At 53.4% G+C, this 16,249-nt stretch overlaps 9 protein-coding genes across 9 annotated transcripts; 5 read left to right on the top strand and 4 right to left on the bottom strand.

Annotated features, from left to right (window-relative positions):
- Positions 1 to 419: 419 nt before the first annotated feature.
- Positions 420 to 2,207, bottom strand: J4E85_007121 (uncharacterized protein; the record flags this gene model as incomplete). The annotated part of the gene is made up of 1 exon (XM_051471355.1): positions 420 to 2,207. One exon carries the CDS (start codon positions 2,205 to 2,207, stop codon positions 420 to 422), a length of 1,788 nt encoding a protein of 595 aa, XP_051324429.1.
- Positions 2,208 to 2,858: 651 nt separating this feature from the next.
- J4E85_007122 (uncharacterized protein) lies at positions 2,859 to 3,446 on the top strand (the record flags this gene model as incomplete). Its single annotated transcript, XM_051471356.1, has 1 exon — positions 2,859 to 3,446. One exon carries the CDS (start codon positions 2,859 to 2,861, stop codon positions 3,444 to 3,446), a length of 588 nt encoding a protein of 195 aa, XP_051324430.1.
- Positions 3,447 to 4,421: 975 nt separating this feature from the next.
- Positions 4,422 to 4,884, top strand: J4E85_007123 (uncharacterized protein; the record flags this gene model as incomplete). The annotated part of the gene is made up of 2 exons (XM_051471357.1): positions 4,422 to 4,533; positions 4,589 to 4,884. The coding sequence occupies 2 exons, from the start codon at positions 4,422 to 4,424 to the stop codon at positions 4,882 to 4,884; spliced, it is 408 nt and encodes a 135-aa protein (XP_051324431.1).
- A 393-nt stretch (positions 4,885 to 5,277) lies between these two features.
- On the top strand, positions 5,278 to 5,931 carry J4E85_007124 (uncharacterized protein; the record flags this gene model as incomplete). The annotated part of the gene is made up of 2 exons (XM_051471358.1): positions 5,278 to 5,626; positions 5,678 to 5,931. 2 exons carry the CDS (start codon positions 5,278 to 5,280, stop codon positions 5,929 to 5,931), a joined length of 603 nt encoding a protein of 200 aa, XP_051324432.1.
- Positions 5,932 to 6,356: 425 nt separating this feature from the next.
- Positions 6,357 to 7,289, bottom strand: J4E85_007125 (uncharacterized protein; the record flags this gene model as incomplete). The annotated part of the gene is made up of 1 exon (XM_051471359.1): positions 6,357 to 7,289. One exon carries the CDS (start codon positions 7,287 to 7,289, stop codon positions 6,357 to 6,359), a length of 933 nt encoding a protein of 310 aa, XP_051324433.1.
- Positions 7,290 to 8,040: 751 nt separating this feature from the next.
- On the top strand, positions 8,041 to 9,297 carry CPC2 (cross-pathway control WD-repeat protein cpc2; the record flags this gene model as incomplete). The annotated part of the gene is made up of 4 exons (XM_051471360.1): positions 8,041 to 8,120; positions 8,179 to 8,305; positions 8,379 to 8,696; positions 8,872 to 9,297. The coding sequence occupies 4 exons, from the start codon at positions 8,041 to 8,043 to the stop codon at positions 9,295 to 9,297; spliced, it is 951 nt and encodes a 316-aa protein (XP_051324434.1).
- A 1,679-nt stretch (positions 9,298 to 10,976) lies between these two features.
- On the bottom strand, positions 10,977 to 11,877 carry J4E85_007127 (uncharacterized protein; the record flags this gene model as incomplete). Its single annotated transcript, XM_051471361.1, has 2 exons — positions 10,977 to 10,993; positions 11,085 to 11,877. The coding sequence occupies 2 exons, from the start codon at positions 11,875 to 11,877 to the stop codon at positions 10,977 to 10,979; spliced, it is 810 nt and encodes a 269-aa protein (XP_051324435.1).
- A 774-nt stretch (positions 11,878 to 12,651) lies between these two features.
- Positions 12,652 to 13,719, top strand: J4E85_007128 (uncharacterized protein; the record flags this gene model as incomplete). The annotated part of the gene is made up of 2 exons (XM_051471362.1): positions 12,652 to 12,758; positions 12,981 to 13,719. The coding sequence occupies 2 exons, from the start codon at positions 12,652 to 12,654 to the stop codon at positions 13,717 to 13,719; spliced, it is 846 nt and encodes a 281-aa protein (XP_051324436.1).
- A 269-nt stretch (positions 13,720 to 13,988) lies between these two features.
- Positions 13,989 to 16,047, bottom strand: J4E85_007129 (uncharacterized protein; the record flags this gene model as incomplete). Its single annotated transcript, XM_051471363.1, has 2 exons — positions 13,989 to 15,822; positions 15,881 to 16,047. The coding sequence occupies 2 exons, from the start codon at positions 16,045 to 16,047 to the stop codon at positions 13,989 to 13,991; spliced, it is 2,001 nt and encodes a 666-aa protein (XP_051324437.1).
- Between the last annotated feature and the right edge of the window lie 202 nt (positions 16,048 to 16,249).

Genomic DNA, 16,249 nt, shown 5'->3' on the forward strand with positions numbered 1-16,249 from the left:
CGTTGAAAAAGAGGGTGAGGTCTACATCTCCTCAATTACTCAGAATCTTGTGCAGGAGCATGCGCGCATGTTTGCCAGTGGTGATGGAAGGCATGAGTTGTAATCAATGCATACTGACAACCATAGAATCCATCCCAAAGCAGTACCCCGCATGACACCGAGTTCAATCCCCTGCTACTCAATATCTACCGCGTCATCGTGCGTGAGGTGTAGTTCATGAATAGCCCACGTTGTGAATTTGAACGCTATGAATGATGTTACCAACGCCTCTGAACTCGAAAACAAAGCACCTGATCATGGAATCGTTAACACACAAGAAGGAGAAAGCCTGAAGCCACAACTACTTATACACCGTACCGCAAGACGATACTCCGTTTCATACGGTACTGACCCGAACACCAACGTAGATCTTGCACCAATCATCTGTGTTGCACGTCGTTCGAATCGGGCAACTCCTGAGCTACAGGAGCCGTGTACATCTCTTGCGTTCCGGAGTAAAACTCGGTGTTCTTTTTCTCAGGTTGGCCATACTGCGCTGGCATTGGTGACAGCGCTGACATTGGGGACATCGGCGAGCCATATGCGTGTTGTTGCGGCGTGGGAAGACCATCATCTGGAACGACTTTACGATTGTGTTTGCGTCGGAAACATAGAAAGAGAACGATAGCTATGATAGCTATACCGCCAAGTGCAGCGCCGATCCCGATACCTGCTTTAGCAGCCGTTGACAGCCCTTGCTCAGACCGTGTCTTACTCCCTGATGTACTCACATCGGTGTCGTTAGGTGAGTTCGGCTTCACGCTCTCAACGACGCTCCAGTGTCCCGCCCAGCTCTGGTTGAAGTAGTTCGTCTTCTCGCTATCCCAGTAGTCTAGAGTGGTTGCTCCGTCGGCAATGTCCGTGAGCTGATCACCTAGGCCCTGGCCGTTGAAGCCTGGTCCTGGGGCTTGACCCAGCCATGTGATCTGAGAAGCCCAGTTGCGACCGACGTACGCTGCTTGGAGGAATGCACGGCCTAGTCTATAGCGGTCGTCCTCGTTTGTAGGCGTGTAAGAGTGACAAGGGAAGTAGGGTGTTGGCTTCTCGACGATGGGTGTGTCAAGCGTGAGGTTGAGTAGTGCGAAGGGGACTTTGATCGTGACGTTGAGGCTAGCTCCAGAGCCAGGAGGAAAGGTAAAGCTGAGGTATGCAGGAGAGGTGACGATCTTGGCGTAGTTTGGGTCGTCCGTCTTCCAAAGAAAGTATTTCGTCGTTGGATCGTACTTGATCGGAAGTACTTTGGCAAGGCCTTCGCATGTGTTGTGCGGTAGTGAGAGGTACGGATTACGAGGGTCGATGATGACTTGTTGGGTCTTGCCTGTCTCTCCAGTGTCGGCGACGAGCAGATTACTGATGCTGTCCACTTCGAAGGGTGATTCGCCATACTCAACCCCGATGCCAATGTCAAGGAGGTCGACTTTATCCTGGTCTCGAAAGGACGTTGGTGGACCTATAACGCGACCTTTGTTGTAGCCACCGAAGACCAGCGAGCCAGGGTAGTCAAACGCCGCGGATCCAATATGTAGTAGATAGGAGTATGAACCGATGATGCCATCCTTGTACAACTTGCCGTTGTAAACGTTGAGCGAGACATCGTGTCCCGCTACACTGTCGCTCACCGAGAAGGTTTGCACTTGCTCTGCAGCCCCAAGGCCTAGGTAGCCGAGCCTCATCCCTGAAACCTTGCCGTCGAATGCCGTGATATTGCCCGAATTTGTATGCATGATTGAGGCGTTCCAGACAGTCGCGCCGCCAATGGTCAATGCTCGGTCCGTGTAGTTCGCGGGGCCTGCTACTAGGCCGAATGATGGGAACTTGACAGTAGGATGCCAACCGTTCGCTGGTATGAAGCTTGTTGCACCGGCTTCGGGCTCCCACGTTCCTCCTTCCCCACAGGCACTGTCCGGGAAAGGATCGCAAGCGGATCGGCTAAAGACGAAACTCTCAAACGTCCCTCCCGGATAGACGTCGACGTCGGCATGGTTCTGACCTCCTATCTTCAGATTGGTGTCGTTGCCTCCGAACGTTACTCGCACGGCCTGCCATGGCCCATCGGGGCCATATTTCTTGTCACTCCATGGTACGTCGAGGTGGCGCTGCGCAGCCGAACAAAGTATGAAGAAGATCAAGAAGTTGAAGCCGAGCTGGAGGAGAGATCGTTGAGGCATCGGATAACGTATGAGTATACTATCAAGAGCCGTGTGGTAACTGTGACGAGTCGCTTTACGATCAACTATGGCATGCTATACATAGTCAGTGTGAGCCAGAGTGTCGACGTTACCCCACCCGTGGGTGACACGAGGCTTCCGATCCATGTAGGTTGGAACGGATAACGACCTACATGGCGTTTCGAATGAAGTCACGGGCGGGGCCCGAAGTCTGCACGATTGGTCGAAGATGCTGTTCTCGGTGCATACATCGGTCCTGAAGCACTATAACAATAGCATTGTGCCTCGCACAGGATGTACTCCGCCGACAATGTAACCTTCTTGTTGTCGTCATGCGGTCATTCCCCGAAAGCATGTAGTCAGCCTTCGTCTTGGAGTGTGCCTTGCTGCAGGTAATCTCGTCCACAGTGTCTTCTCGAGGGAGTGAGAAGTGGCCACGACCTACATCTGCAAGCATCTAGCGACACTCCATGCCACGCAATCTCAGTTTTTGTGTTTGCTTCTCAACGCTCAAGGATCGTCTGTACATTAGGCATGTCTTCAAACTCTTCCGCTCTGCCCTCCTTTTCATGCCATGGTCGAGGGGCGCATATACCACTTTCCGTGCGTCTTCAATATGCGCTTTCGGCACGTAAGCTGCGTGTTATTTTCATGGCAGGAGGCCTTCTCCTGCTCGCGGGTGTCTTCATAAGGTACGATGAGCATGTTGCTCGACTTCCAACCCAATTCCGACAATTCACCAAGCACAACCCTCCTTCCATCACGAAGTCATTGCAGTGCACGATGCCATTGACAGAAGAGAGCATCGTCTGGTCAGACTTCGCATACGTCCAGTATGTGACAAATTCGAACTACCTGTGCAACTCTCTCATGATCTTTGAGGCGCTCAGACGACATGGGACGAGAGCCGACCTTCTCATGTTGTATCCACAGAAGTGGAAGGTGCCCAAAGACGTACTCGATGACGACGCACATCCAACCGATTATGAAGGCAAGCTGCTTGCCCAAGCTCGGGACCAGTATCACGCAAAGCTGAATCCTATCCAAGTAAGGACGTATGTCAATGAGAAGGATGCGACGTGGCAAGACAGCTACACGAAACTGTTAGCATGGAATCAGACTCAGTACAAGCGCGTGATTTCTTTAGACTCGGACGCGACGCTCTTGAATGTACGTACCTATCCCCGTCGACAAGCGAAGCTGTCGCTTGCTGTAATGACCGGTGTTGACGATCAGTAGCATATGGACGAGCTTTTTCTCCTTCCCACGGCTCCGGTTGCCATGCCTCGCGCATACTGGCTTGAACAATTCTTCCTATCGTCCCAACTCATAGTCATCGAGCCATCGGAGGATAGCTGGCAGCGGGTGCAAAGCGCCATGGAACACCACGAGGGCCACGACTACGATATGGATATATTGAACAAGGTGTTCGGTGCCTCGACTTTAGTGATACCGCATCGTAGATACGATCTTTTGACCGGTGAATTTCGCCACCAGATTGATCAGCATGAGGCCTACCTCGGTTCGCCGACGGAAAGTTGGAACGCAAGGGATGCGGTGAAAGAAGCCAAGTTCGTCCACTTTTCAGACTGGCCGCTGCCAAAGCCGTGGTTGAACGCGACAGAGGATCAGGTCGCAAGACAACGACCACCATGCAGATTGGTGTCAGAAGGCGAGTTGGATTGTACGGACCGAGACGTGTGGTTGGAGCTTCGTAGGGACTTCTCAGAGCGACGTCTGGTATGTCAGTTTTGTCTTTTGCAATGTGCGGTACTGACAGCTCGCAGCGGGTGTGCGGAAAGGCTTACGACAATGTATAGGTAGCGGGTTAGATGCGCGCCGCATCGAGCGCATGGCATCCAACTCTATTGAAAAAGCTGTTGATGTTATTGATTCAATCCCGGAGGCCGATTGAGTCGAACAACGCGTATCAGATCAGTTACCTATATCGCGAACTACTGTATCATATATGGCTGAGTGGTGTTGTCGATGGCGCAGCGGACGCGGTAGTATAGCGGAACAGCGGAGAAGGAGCCGTGAGCCCACCCAAGCAGCTAACGATAGCTTCCCTACGAGCTTGGTCAGCTGAACTGTATATGATTAGTATGTGCGTCATATGCCAATGTTGGTACCTATAAATGCTGTGGTACCACAATATCACGATACGTGCGAGACCTCCAAAGACTGAATCTATACACACATAGCCCAAAAAACATGTCGCATCTCCAGTATTACGCATATCCCGGCAAGGGCGAGTCGGCCAGAGAGAACACCAGGTACAACCAGTCAGTTCGTATCGGCGACCGCATTGAGTGTGCAGGCCAAGGTAATTTATACCCATGACTGCACTGAGCTCCACAAACTGATGACTGCGACTGTAGGTGGATGGGATCCCATGACCAGACTCATACCCGCAGACATCGACGCGCAGATCGACCAAGCTTTCCAGAACGTGGAACTCGCTCTGAAGACCGCTGGTGGGAAGGGTTGGTCTCAGGTGTTCCGCGTAAACTCTTACCACATTCCTATGGACAATGAGGCCTTGGGGGCTATGGTGCGGAATTTCAAGAAATGGATGCCGGATCATCAGCCTATCTGGACGTGTGTTGGCGTTGTCAAACTGGGTGAGGATGCTATGAGGGTGGAGATTGAGGTATCGGCTCATGATCCTCAATAGAGGACGGTGATGGAAGGTTCGACGAGAGTATGTTGGACGCGTCCTGGGGAGCCTGGGACGGATTCAGAAAGACGTTGTTTGTAGCCTATGGGAGTGGAAACCGACTCCCAGTATGAGCGTTGGGCTAATACAAGGAACTCAATTAGCATTGTAATCATTTTCCATCGATGCGAGATGACGTCGGTAGCGATGCGTGATGTGGAAGGTGCGGACTAAGGACGGAACACGTGAAAGGGCGATGAGGCTTGCCAAGACCATCGGCGCAACTATCGCCGACGGGATTCTTCCAGTTCTAGCTCTTGCGACGCGCTCCGTACTCCACGCGCAACTTCGCTACCAACTCCATCATTCCCAATATCCCTTCTCTGCGCCCAGACGAACACTTAATACACGATGCCGAAGTTCTTCTGCGACTACTGCGATGTCTACCTCACCCACGACAGTATGAGCGTGCGGAAGGCGCACAACAACGGCCGCAACCACCTCCGCAACGTGCAGGCCTACTACGAGCAGATATCGAGCGACCAGACACAGCAAGTCATCAATAGTATTACCGACGCATACAACACAGAAGGACAAGCCAACCCGCTGTTCCAACAGAACCTGGCTGGTGGCTTCCCTGGAGGCCCTATGGGCGGTATGCCCCCAATGGGAATGCCACCGATGGGTATGCCTGGATTCCCGCCGCCAGGAATGCCGCCCATGGGTGGAATGCCTCCAAATTTCATGGGCCGCGGAGGTCGTGAGTTGCCGCATAGCTACCACACACGATCCCATACTGACAGCGCGACAGCTCCAATGCCGCCCAACGGAATGCCACCCTTCCCTCCGCCAAACGGTATGCCCCCGGGCCCTGGCGGTATGCCGCCCTTCCCACCACCACACATGGGCGGAGGTCCACCCCAAGGAATGCCGCCCTTCCCTTTCCCACCACCAGGACAGGCAGGCTCACCCCCTGGAGGAATGCCTTACCCACCCCCAGGCGGTATGGGAATGCCACCTGGCGGACCTCCTGGCAGATACCCTCCTGGACCACCGGGACGTTAGGAGCGACCTGGTGCACATGGAGGAATGATACCTGCCTTTGGTCACGACAACTACGCAGCTGAGGCCCTTGAGGCGGGCATGAAGAGGAAGAGGCAGAACGATGAAGATATACCCGGAGTTTCCATGAGGGATGGTGGACGAGAAGGAGGTGGAGCAGCTACCGGCGCGAATGCTATAGTCCCGACACGGATCAAGAGGGTGTAGCGCAGGCTGAGACCATACGCTAGGGGAAGCGAGAGCTGTGAGATGGCTGTAAAGGCACATGGGAACAAGTACGTCCCATCTCCAGGCTGTCGCGATGGTTTCGGCTCACGCTCATGTAGTATTACTTGTCAAAAAGTTCATCAGTAATTACACGTAATGCGGACTACGAAATCTGTATGAAACTCACAATACGCTTATTGTTTTCAGTTGCCGACCACCTTCTATCTACTGAACAGACTTCTGGCAAACGTTTCAACATCCATCATGTCCATGCTCAGCGCCTTATTCGCCGTCCTGTCCATGTCCCACCACACGCCATCCCTGGCGAAGACTAGCCTGTACTTCTTGATACCATCTCCTGGCGCCGAGTCAAGCTCCTTCTTCAAATGGTCCATGCTCCACGCCTCTTGCTCAACCTGCTTCCCGCTCACCCGCTTGACAATATCAGCCAGCTGCCCATAACTTACAGTATCACCTGCAATATACATAACACCGTCCTCAGCTTCCACGTCCCTTGATATGATCCTCGCCAACACCCGTCCAATATCATTCACATCCGTCACAGTAACCTTGTGATCCCAATCCCTCAAACATCTCACCACCACTTTCCCTTCCCCCTCTTTACTCCGATCCACAATCCCCCAGAACTGCTCGAAAAGGAACGACATGAAGATCCCCGTACTAACAACCGTCCACTTGACATTGTTCTCATCCGCCTTCTTCCTCAACAAATTCCTCACATCGCGCTGCGCACCAAACAACGGCATCAACCCCTCCCCATCACCAATGACATCGTAATCAACACCCCACTGCCAGGGAAAGAACCATAATTTCCCTTTCCCCTGCTCTGTTCTGATCTTGCCAGCTAACAGGGCTTCCTCGGCGAGCTTGGGGACTATACTGGGGTTGGCGCCGAAGCCTGTGGCGGAGATGAGGATGTCGTATGCGGAGAAGATTCTGGCGAGGGAGGGAGAGGGTGAGGAGAGGTCGATGGCAGTAAGGGAGATGTTGGGGGATTGGAGGTGAGTGTATTTGGATGGGGCGCGGATGCCGATGGTGATGTGGGTGTTTGGGAGGGCGGAGAGGTGAGGGAGGAAGGCTGTGCCTAGTTCGCCGGCGCCGAGGAGGAGGATTTGCGTTGGAGGGGAGGTCATTTTGCAGGGATGTTTGATGGAGAGGTATGCGAGTAGTATGAGATGGATGTTATGTTGATGGAAGGAGGTGCAGGATTTCACGTCAGGTAGAGGCTTCTTCTTATATGTACGTGGGTATAAGTCATCATGTTAGATCAAGAACAAGATCAGGTCATCATCTATCACATGCGAGGTATGATGCTCTATGCTTTTGTACATGTTTCTATGGTGGGGAAGTAGCGCGGAGATAAGATGTGGGAGACCGGACTTAGTCGGATTTGGATCAAGACATGAAGTCAGGGAAGGAACGAGTAGAGATGCGTTGCCTAGCCTTAACCATGCACTGGTGTGATCCTTCAGAAACCAGATTAACGTGGATGCTTGTGTAAGAAAGACGAGATTATAGCACGTATTGCGCAAGTGAGATACGCGCAGCCAAGTTGACCCCTCCATACATGACTTTGGAGTGAGTTGCTGAGGATGGGATATAGCGTGGACTGGCGTCGTAGGCTGCAATCTTGTCATTAGTACTGTCCTCTCACTTCAGGTACTTTGTTAGTGGCTTGACAATGTTATGTCCAGGTGAGGTCAAATGTCGAGTAAAGGCACCTGTGCTGACGGTCCACGCTAAGCCCAAACCACGCTAGTGGTTCGCCTATCAACCTTGGAATTTTGAAGCCTCCAGGCTTTGTGCGCAGTGCTCTTCGACGAACAACTATTAACACCCGAGTGCGCCTACGTCCATCCCAAGCAGAAGCCACTCATCGCAATCATGGCCGAGCAACTCGTACTCCGTGGCACCCTCGAGGGCCACTCCGGCTGGGTCACCTCCCTCGCTACCTCTCTGGAGAAGTGCGTATACGCGGGAAGAGGGAAAATGCACGAATGCGCAATACTGACACGCGATTAGCCCCAACATGCTCCTGTCCGGATCGCGCGACAAGACTCTGATCATCTGGAACCTGACCCGCGACGAGACCTCCTACGGTTACCCCAAGAGGAGTCTGCACGGTCACTCCCACATTGTCTCCGACTGTGTACGTTCACTACAAAATTGGGCAATTGGCTAGCTAGGAAGCGACGACGGCTGAGCTGACAATTGCTGCACAGGTCATCTCCTCTGACGGCGCCTACGCTCTTTCCTCATCGTGGGACAAGACCCTCCGCCTCTGGGAGCTCTCCACCGGTGTCACCACCCGCCGCTTCGTCGGCCACACCAACGACGTTCTCTCCGTCTCCTTCTCCGCCGACAACCGCCAGATCGTCTCCGGATCGCGCGACCGAACCATCAAGCTCTGGAACACCCTCGGTGACTGCAAGTACACCATCACCGACAAGGGCCACACCGAGTGGGTCTCGTGCGTCCGCTTCTCCCCCAACCCCCAGAACCCCGTCATCGTCTCTGCCGGTTGGGACAAGCTCGTCAAGGTGCGTACATCCGCGTTTACACCAATTCCCCCATTTCCTTGTTTATATGATGAATATCTATGTATTTGCTACTTCAGAGCTTCGGCTATGAGACAATTATCACCTAGTACTGATTTACGCTCCTCACTCGATCTGCTTCAAGCCACTTCAAATTCGGGAATCTGACAATATCCAGGTCTGGGAACTTGCTTCCTGCCGCATCCAGACCGACCACATCGGTCACACCGGTTACATCAACACCGTCACCATCTCGCCCGATGGCTCCCTCTGCGCCTCCGGTGGCAAGGACGGAACCACCATGCTGTGGGACCTGAACGAGTCCAAGCACCTCTACTCTCTCTCCGCCGGTGACGAGATCCACGCCCTTGTCTTCTCCCCCAACCGCTACTGGCTGTGCGCTGCCACCGCCTCCAGCATCATCATCTTCGACCTTGAGAAGAAGTCCAAGGTTGACGAGCTCAAGCCTGAGTACATGGAGGTTGGCAAGAAGAGCCGGGAGCCCGAGTGTGTCTCCTTGGCCTGGAGCGCCGACGGCCAGACCCTGTTCGCCGGATACACCGACAACCGTATCCGCTGCTGGGGTGTCATGGCGAGGGGATAAGGTAGTGCATGTTGGGTAGTGCAACGGGGCGTAACGGGAAAATCACGATTCCACATCTTCTGTAGCATGCCATGGGTTATGATTGATGCTCATGCGGGATGGGTTTGGGACTCTTCCGGCATTACCACGTCCAGGCGCTTAGAGTCAATGAAAATTCTCAAGTCCAAAAGTGGTTGCTTGCCATGCGTGGTGGCTATGTTTTCGTATGTGGGCTATGGAAGCTCGGGTCACTCACAGAAGTGTCGCTTGCGATGAATGAAGTCTATATTTCATTGGCTGTGTATGTTATGGTGAACGTCGAACCTTTTGTTTTTCTATCCTGCCTTCCCCGTCTGGCTCATAGAAAAAGCAACGATTAGGCCCCATGCCGTGATCATATACGCGCTCACGCCGAATGCACCCTGGATGTCCGACTCCAGCACCGTCCAGCATACCGCGAACACCAGACTTCCCAATACAAGCATGAAAAAGCTAATCGTGACCGGAACGTCGAAATCCCAGCCTTCTTGGAAGTAAAAGCCCCATCCATCAGCTGGCTGGTCGCCAGCTCCCGACAGTTTTCCAGCGATACGTTTCGGTACCCGATGCAATACCCAAGTATAATCCTTGGTGATAGTCTCGGGGCATTTGAGCATATGGAGAAGCTTGCTCGATCCGATGGGCGGCCATGTATTTGGCGGGCAAGGGATATTGCAGCGGTACTCTGCGTTTAGGTATGGCTCGACGATGTGTATTGGAGGTAAGCATTCGCAGTAGCTTTCTGTTGATATTCTTGAGGCACAAGATTCGTTGTGGTCGCGAATCTCAACATGTTCGTTTGTTTCGAGAAGGAACTGGATTTGCATGAGCCCGTGAGCGGTGTGCTTGGAGATGTTTTGGTCACTTACCTTGGTGAAGAAGATTCCTTGTATTGAACGGCATGAAAATGCACGGAAGAAGCGGTTGTGGCGTTGAGATACCTTGGCTTTGAGAAGGCTGAAGAGTTCTCGGTCGCTCTTGATGTCATGGACGTCGATTTGGAGTAATGTTGGGTCGTCGCGCCTGCGATGTACGCAAGACATGAGATGGACCGTGTTTAACTGTTGTTGTGGGTTGCTCGGCTTGTTGGTGTTGGCCGTGGGAGCTGTGTTCCCGGTGTTGTATCGAACGAGGCCAGGAGAGTTTTGATTGTGCCAGGGAAACATCGCTAGCAACATGCAACTTACATGATGCATCCATGTTGACACTCTGATAGCATACTTCTGTGCCTTGACGCCAGGGCGATACCGAGTCACTGTAACCTTGGTGTTTACAGAGGATTTCTTCATCTCTTGTACCAATGCCGCCACCCCACCACTGTTTAGTTCTTTAAAGTCGTCAAAGAACTGATCGCCGCATGTCTGTGTTCAGGGTCAGTGGGGTGGTTTTGCATAAATACCTTTCTGATAAGCTTACACATTCACACCATATACGCGTCCAGCCACGTCGGAGTGGAGGCTCCAGTAACCCTAACGCCTTGAGGATATTATGTTGTAACGGAAAGGCAACTTCTGTTATAAAAAGTAGCGCCAGGCGTTCCAGATTGATGCCTTGAGCTCGGTTATATCTTCTCATCGGAGTACCGAGCAAGCCTACACGCGCCGAGACAAATCTGCGTAGGTAATCTGCGAAAAAGCCATACACCAGGTTTTTTGCATCTCTTAGCCATGTACGCCTACTGTTACCTGTCACAGAACTTGGCAGATCTGGTAGGGAGGTCGTCTCCACATAATTTGCGATATAAGCTGTTGCCTCTAGATGCACCGTACAGAAAGCATGAATGTTTGCTTGTAGTGTCGCATAGGCATTGCTGTTTCCCAGAAACAAGTAAAAAGCTTTCAAATCTCCCAATTCTGGAATCTTATCTGATCGTTGTCCTGTCTCTTCTTCCGAGCTGTCTGTAGAATCCTCTTCCGCTTCATCGCGTTGATACCCGAGTTCCGGTGACTGAATGTTCATGACCGTTCCGCTGGCGAGATGTTGAGCTGCGTAACGTGTCTTTGCTTCAACGAGACGGCAGGCTGCAAACTGGATAGGGTCTTTCGCCTCTTTATTGAGCTGCTCCCCAAAAACTTCCAGGTAATGACGGATGTATCTCCTTAGTTTGTTGGGTCCGATGATGGGATCGTTGCGGACAGACTCATATAGAGGTATGAGCAATTGGTCCTCTTGTAAGATGGAGACGAAGATACACGTAGCGCGCTGGATTTGCTCAACTGTGGATCTGCTACCTCCGTCTGTTTGCGCCTCGATCATCTTCGTGGTTGGTTCGCCACGGGAAGGTGGCTCGGAATCCATTGCCTCATCATCCTCTTCCAATAACGCCCATCCTTGTCTGTACGTCCCTAACCGACGAGCTTTTCTTTTGGCCGTCATCTCTTTATAGTCCTCTCGGTAGGTCTTCAGCACCTGTATCGCCCATTGAACCTTCTTCTCTTCCTCTATTACTTGAAGATCCTTACGCTCCTCAGCAGCAAGGCGTGCTCCATCCGCTTCTTGCTGTTTGCGCTGTACCGTCAACGCAGTGAGCTCCTTGTCTTCGTTTTCAGACCTGTGAACCATAGCTCCTCTCAGTTCAGTCTAATGACCCCCGCCTCAAGAAAACGAATACGTTAAAATGCGTGTAGAACTTCGCTTGTAAAGAAGCTGGAATGATTGAAGCTCTCGAGGAAGTGATGGAAACCGTCCAGCGCAATGCAATGCAGTAGATAAGCGCGCATCAGGCTGAGGCCTGTCAGATGATCAGGCAACCACACCTACGCAGCCTTGTCATCGTGCATGACTTTCAGCCTTCTACCAAAACTTGTTCTCCAAGCCAGCCAGCGATATGAATGGCATGATGCCACCATTTTCATCGACGGGCAATTGTATGCGGTCGGATTTAAAGCAGCAGCGGAACTGGAGAGCAGGTGCACGCACAACCCTGTTAGCGATGAGCTCTTCTGAACCTAGAAAAGCTACTCTCAGTGGCATGAAGTATGTCGAATAATACGGCTCGGGCGAGGCTTTGACGGTTTGAGGTGACTTTTGCATGCCCAAAGCAACTCCGCGTCTCAGCCGTTAGAGGTACGCCATCCTAGCGACGCGATCGGAACTCCGCTAACCGCATCCGATCTACCTCGGCTTGATCACGCATCACAAGCTCCCCAGCCGAACGACTCGCGCGTCCAGGTCATCGAAGCCGACGACGTCTCAATCCCAACTCTTACTCCAATTTCTGCATTTTGTGACATACAAAACTACGAACACATTCCGACTCAGCCGATAAAGAGAAAGAGCAAGGAAAGACGATAGGCAGCTACAGTGGACGGCAGCGGCACACGACTAATAAGCACAATGGCGGGAGCGTACCAGAAAGAGTTCTTCAACGTTTCGTTTCCTGCGGAATATGTTGCGCATGTTGAAATCAACAGGCCGGAGAAGCTGAATGCTTTTAAAGAGGTGTAAGTACAAAATGTATTACCTGCTTTCCCGAAGATCGGGATATGTAACCCAGGAACGTATCCGTATCACATGATGCCAGCAAAGAGAAGGGAACACACCGGTATCACGGAATCACTAGACACTTTGTCTTAAGGTCTCTACAAACGATGTAGATGTCATCATTACTCCTACGAACTTACCGCGCGACCTCTCATTGTTCCCCCCAGACTAATCCCCAACAGCATGTGGCTAAACCTCTCCTCAATCTTCCGCCAACTCTCCCACGACCCCTCCGTGCGCGCCGTAATCCTGACCGGCGCCGGCGACCGCGCCTTCACCGCCGGCCTCGACGTGCAAGCAGCCTCAGAAGGCGGCGCCCTCTCATCCCAAGCCGAGACCGCCGACGGCGCACGCAAAGCCAACGCCCTGCGCCGCCACATCCTGGAATTCCAAGCCTGCATCACCGACATTGAAAAGTGCGAGAAACCTGTTATCGCCGTGCTGCACGGCGTAAGTTTCGGTCTGGCGCTGGATATGTGTCTAGCATGTGACATTCGCATTTCGACGACTACGACTCGTTTCAGTGTGAAAGAGGTGGACATTGGGTTGGCCGCTGATATTGGCACTCTATCGCGTCTGCCTCATTCCGTTGGAAACCTGTCTTGGGTTAAAGACATTGCGTTATCAGCGCGTATCTTCGGGTCGGATGAGGCGTTGCAGCATGGTCTTGTGTCGAAGGTGTACAAAGACAAGGCGGAAGCTGTTGCGGAGGCAACTAAACTGGCGGCGTTGATTGCTTCGAAGAGCCCGGTTGCGGTGCTGGGGACGAAGGAGATTATCAATTACTCGAGGGATAGGCCGATTAGTGAGGGGCTGAATTATACGGCCGTGTGGAATGCGGCAATGTTGCAGACGGCGGATGTGAAGGATGCTATGATGAGTGGGTTGAAGAAGACGAGCCCGAAGTTTAGTAAGCTGTAGATGGTTGGTAACTTATGTAGAAAGATCAAAAGCTAATTGGTGTCATGCTTCAAGTCTTTCTTTGGTGCAATTCTCGTGTGAAGGTTCGCCAATGAAACATGTGTCAGTATATACACACAGGAGGACAGATGTATAGAAAGTCTAAAATTAATGTATTAGAAAAACGTACATATCCCGCCGCAGGCAGCGCTAACATGCAACATCTACCAAGCCTAAACAAACGAAACATCCCCTCCCCCATCTCTCCTTTGCCTCTCCACTCATCCCATCTACCTAGGTCCAAAAGGCCTAGGCCCAATAATCTGCCTCTTCCCCGCGCCAATTCCCCCCAACTTATTCTGATTATCCCCACCCATATATCCATACTGATTGACATCCCAGCTCTGGCCTCCACCCGTGCCGGCATTAGGATCCTTAGCAGCTTCTTGCAGCGCGCGCTGCGACTCTTCCCACTCCTTCTGGCGCTCGCGCTCACGCTCCATTTCGCGCTCGAGGAGGGACTTGCTGGCCCAGCCGGCGGCTTTTGTCTTTGTTTGAGCGGCGGCTCGGCGGGCGTCTTCGCCGCGTTGTTCCGAGGTGGATGTGAGCTCGGGTGGAATGTAGGTTTGGGGTTTGGGTGGAGCTGGCGCAGGGTTGGATGCGAGGTAGCGGTCGGTTCGGCTCTGCTTTGTGTACGCAGCTGGGTCGGGGAGAGGTCGCGTGGTAGGCTCGGGTAGTGGACGCGTAGGGAGAGATGGCGCTGCGGGTTCGGGGAGGGGTCGTGCTGGCTGTCTCTGTGTCTGGTCCCATTGCTTGCGGAGGTACTCGCGATCGTCTGCTTGCGCCCATGAGACGTTGCTGTCTTGTGGCGAGGGAGCGCGGGGTGGAGGCGCTGGTCGGGCTCGACTCTTGGATCGCTCGCGCGTACGACTCTTGGACCGCGATCGCACCTTCTTATCTGATAGGCGTCCTTCACGCTCTGCCTGGTACTGGCGCTCGCGTTCCTTAGCCTCTTCAAGCTGGCGCTCTAGCTCGCGTATGCGGTCGCGCTCGGCGTTGGGCTCTTCGCTACTTCCTCGTCGACTCCGCGGTGACCTGACCTTTTCAGCCTGGTATTCGCTCAGGTACTGCCCCTTCAACCTGGCATCACTTCCAGCGCGCTTTCGTCTTGTCTCGGCATCGATTCTATCCTGTGCCTCGCGCTCTTCGCGTTGGCGTTGCTCCTCCTCCAGCTTCCATTGGCGCTCTTGCTCTTCCCACTCGCGCTTCTGTTGATCCAGTCGCGCCTGCTTGGCTTCTTGCTGTTTGCGTGTCTCCTCTTCCCACTTCTGCTCCTCCTCTATGCGTATGCGCTCTTCTTCGGCTTCGCGTTCGACGCGACGTATGTTCTCGGCCTCCTCAGCTTGCAAACGTAGTCGCTCTTCTTCGGCTGCCCTCTCGCGTCGCAGTCGCTCCTTCTCAGCCAGGTTCGGCACGTGCGGGCCTGCGCTCGTGATTTGCCGCCGGCCACCAAATGAGATGCCCTGATTGCCTTGACTCGCACCGCCCATGTATCCGTACTGATGGATGTTCCATGCCGGTGCCGTGCTACCCTCGTCGACCTTCTTGCTCCAGCTACTGACTCCGCCCGGAGGTGACTTGGGGAGACCGTTGGATGTGTATGATGTGTCTGAGCCTCCAGTGCGTGCGGCACTGAGCGTCGATGCTGTCCGCTCGGCAGGAGGTCGCGCAAGGGGGTTGAATGTGCTCGAGCCGCTAGTGTTGCTGGCGGTGCTAGGTCCTCTGCTGCGTGGGAAGCCGGGAGACGGCAGTGCAGGACTCGCCATGCCGCCAGTTGCCGTCGGGCTCAATGCGCCTGCTCCACCGCGCTTTGGGCCGATGGCGTTGGGAAAGTTGGACGGGTTCTTCGCGTTGGCGACACGGCTGAAAGCGCCGAGACACTGCAGCACCTGAGCTGGATCCTTCGATTCGTAGAGGTCGACGGTGAGGAAGCGATCATGGGCGGGCATGTTCAGCGGCGGCTGCTCACAGGCTCGCAGGAAGTGCGAGATGTTCTCCATCTGTATGAAGGGCATGTTTGACTTCTTGAACCTGACAGGCGTGGGTATGGCGAGGTTGATGAGTCTGGAAAAGTTAGCCATACTGGCCCGGCTACCTGGTAACTCTACGGATATCACTGTACCTGCATAATACGGTCCCGTCCTTGAGCGCATCCAGCAGATCTCCCGCAGGCAGGCGCTCTCCGAGTGTGTCTTCTATCCAGCTGCGGACTTCGTTGGCTGCTTGGGGGGTATATCGGTCCATCCGCAGCCTTCGCATGTCCTGGTCCAGCGACGTTACGGACGCCATGGTGGTTGGTTTGGGCGCAAATCAGGCTTGTTGCGGTTGGGCACGAAGGTCGTGTGGGCGGTGATGGGAGGGGTGCACGAGGTGTAGTAGTGAGATATGGTAATGTATATGTCTCTATGTAAGGGCCTCGACTGCTACGTGTGTTGTTGTGGCGTCGGGGTATGCAATGATGGCATGTGTTGTTGTGTGGAGAAACTTGGTG

This window comes from Alternaria conjuncta (genome assembly GCF_024043145.1).
Source record: "Alternaria conjuncta strain BMP 0040 chromosome Unknown scaffold_10, whole genome shotgun sequence".
Classification (NCBI taxonomy): domain Eukaryota; kingdom Fungi; phylum Ascomycota; class Dothideomycetes; order Pleosporales; family Pleosporaceae; genus Alternaria; species Alternaria conjuncta.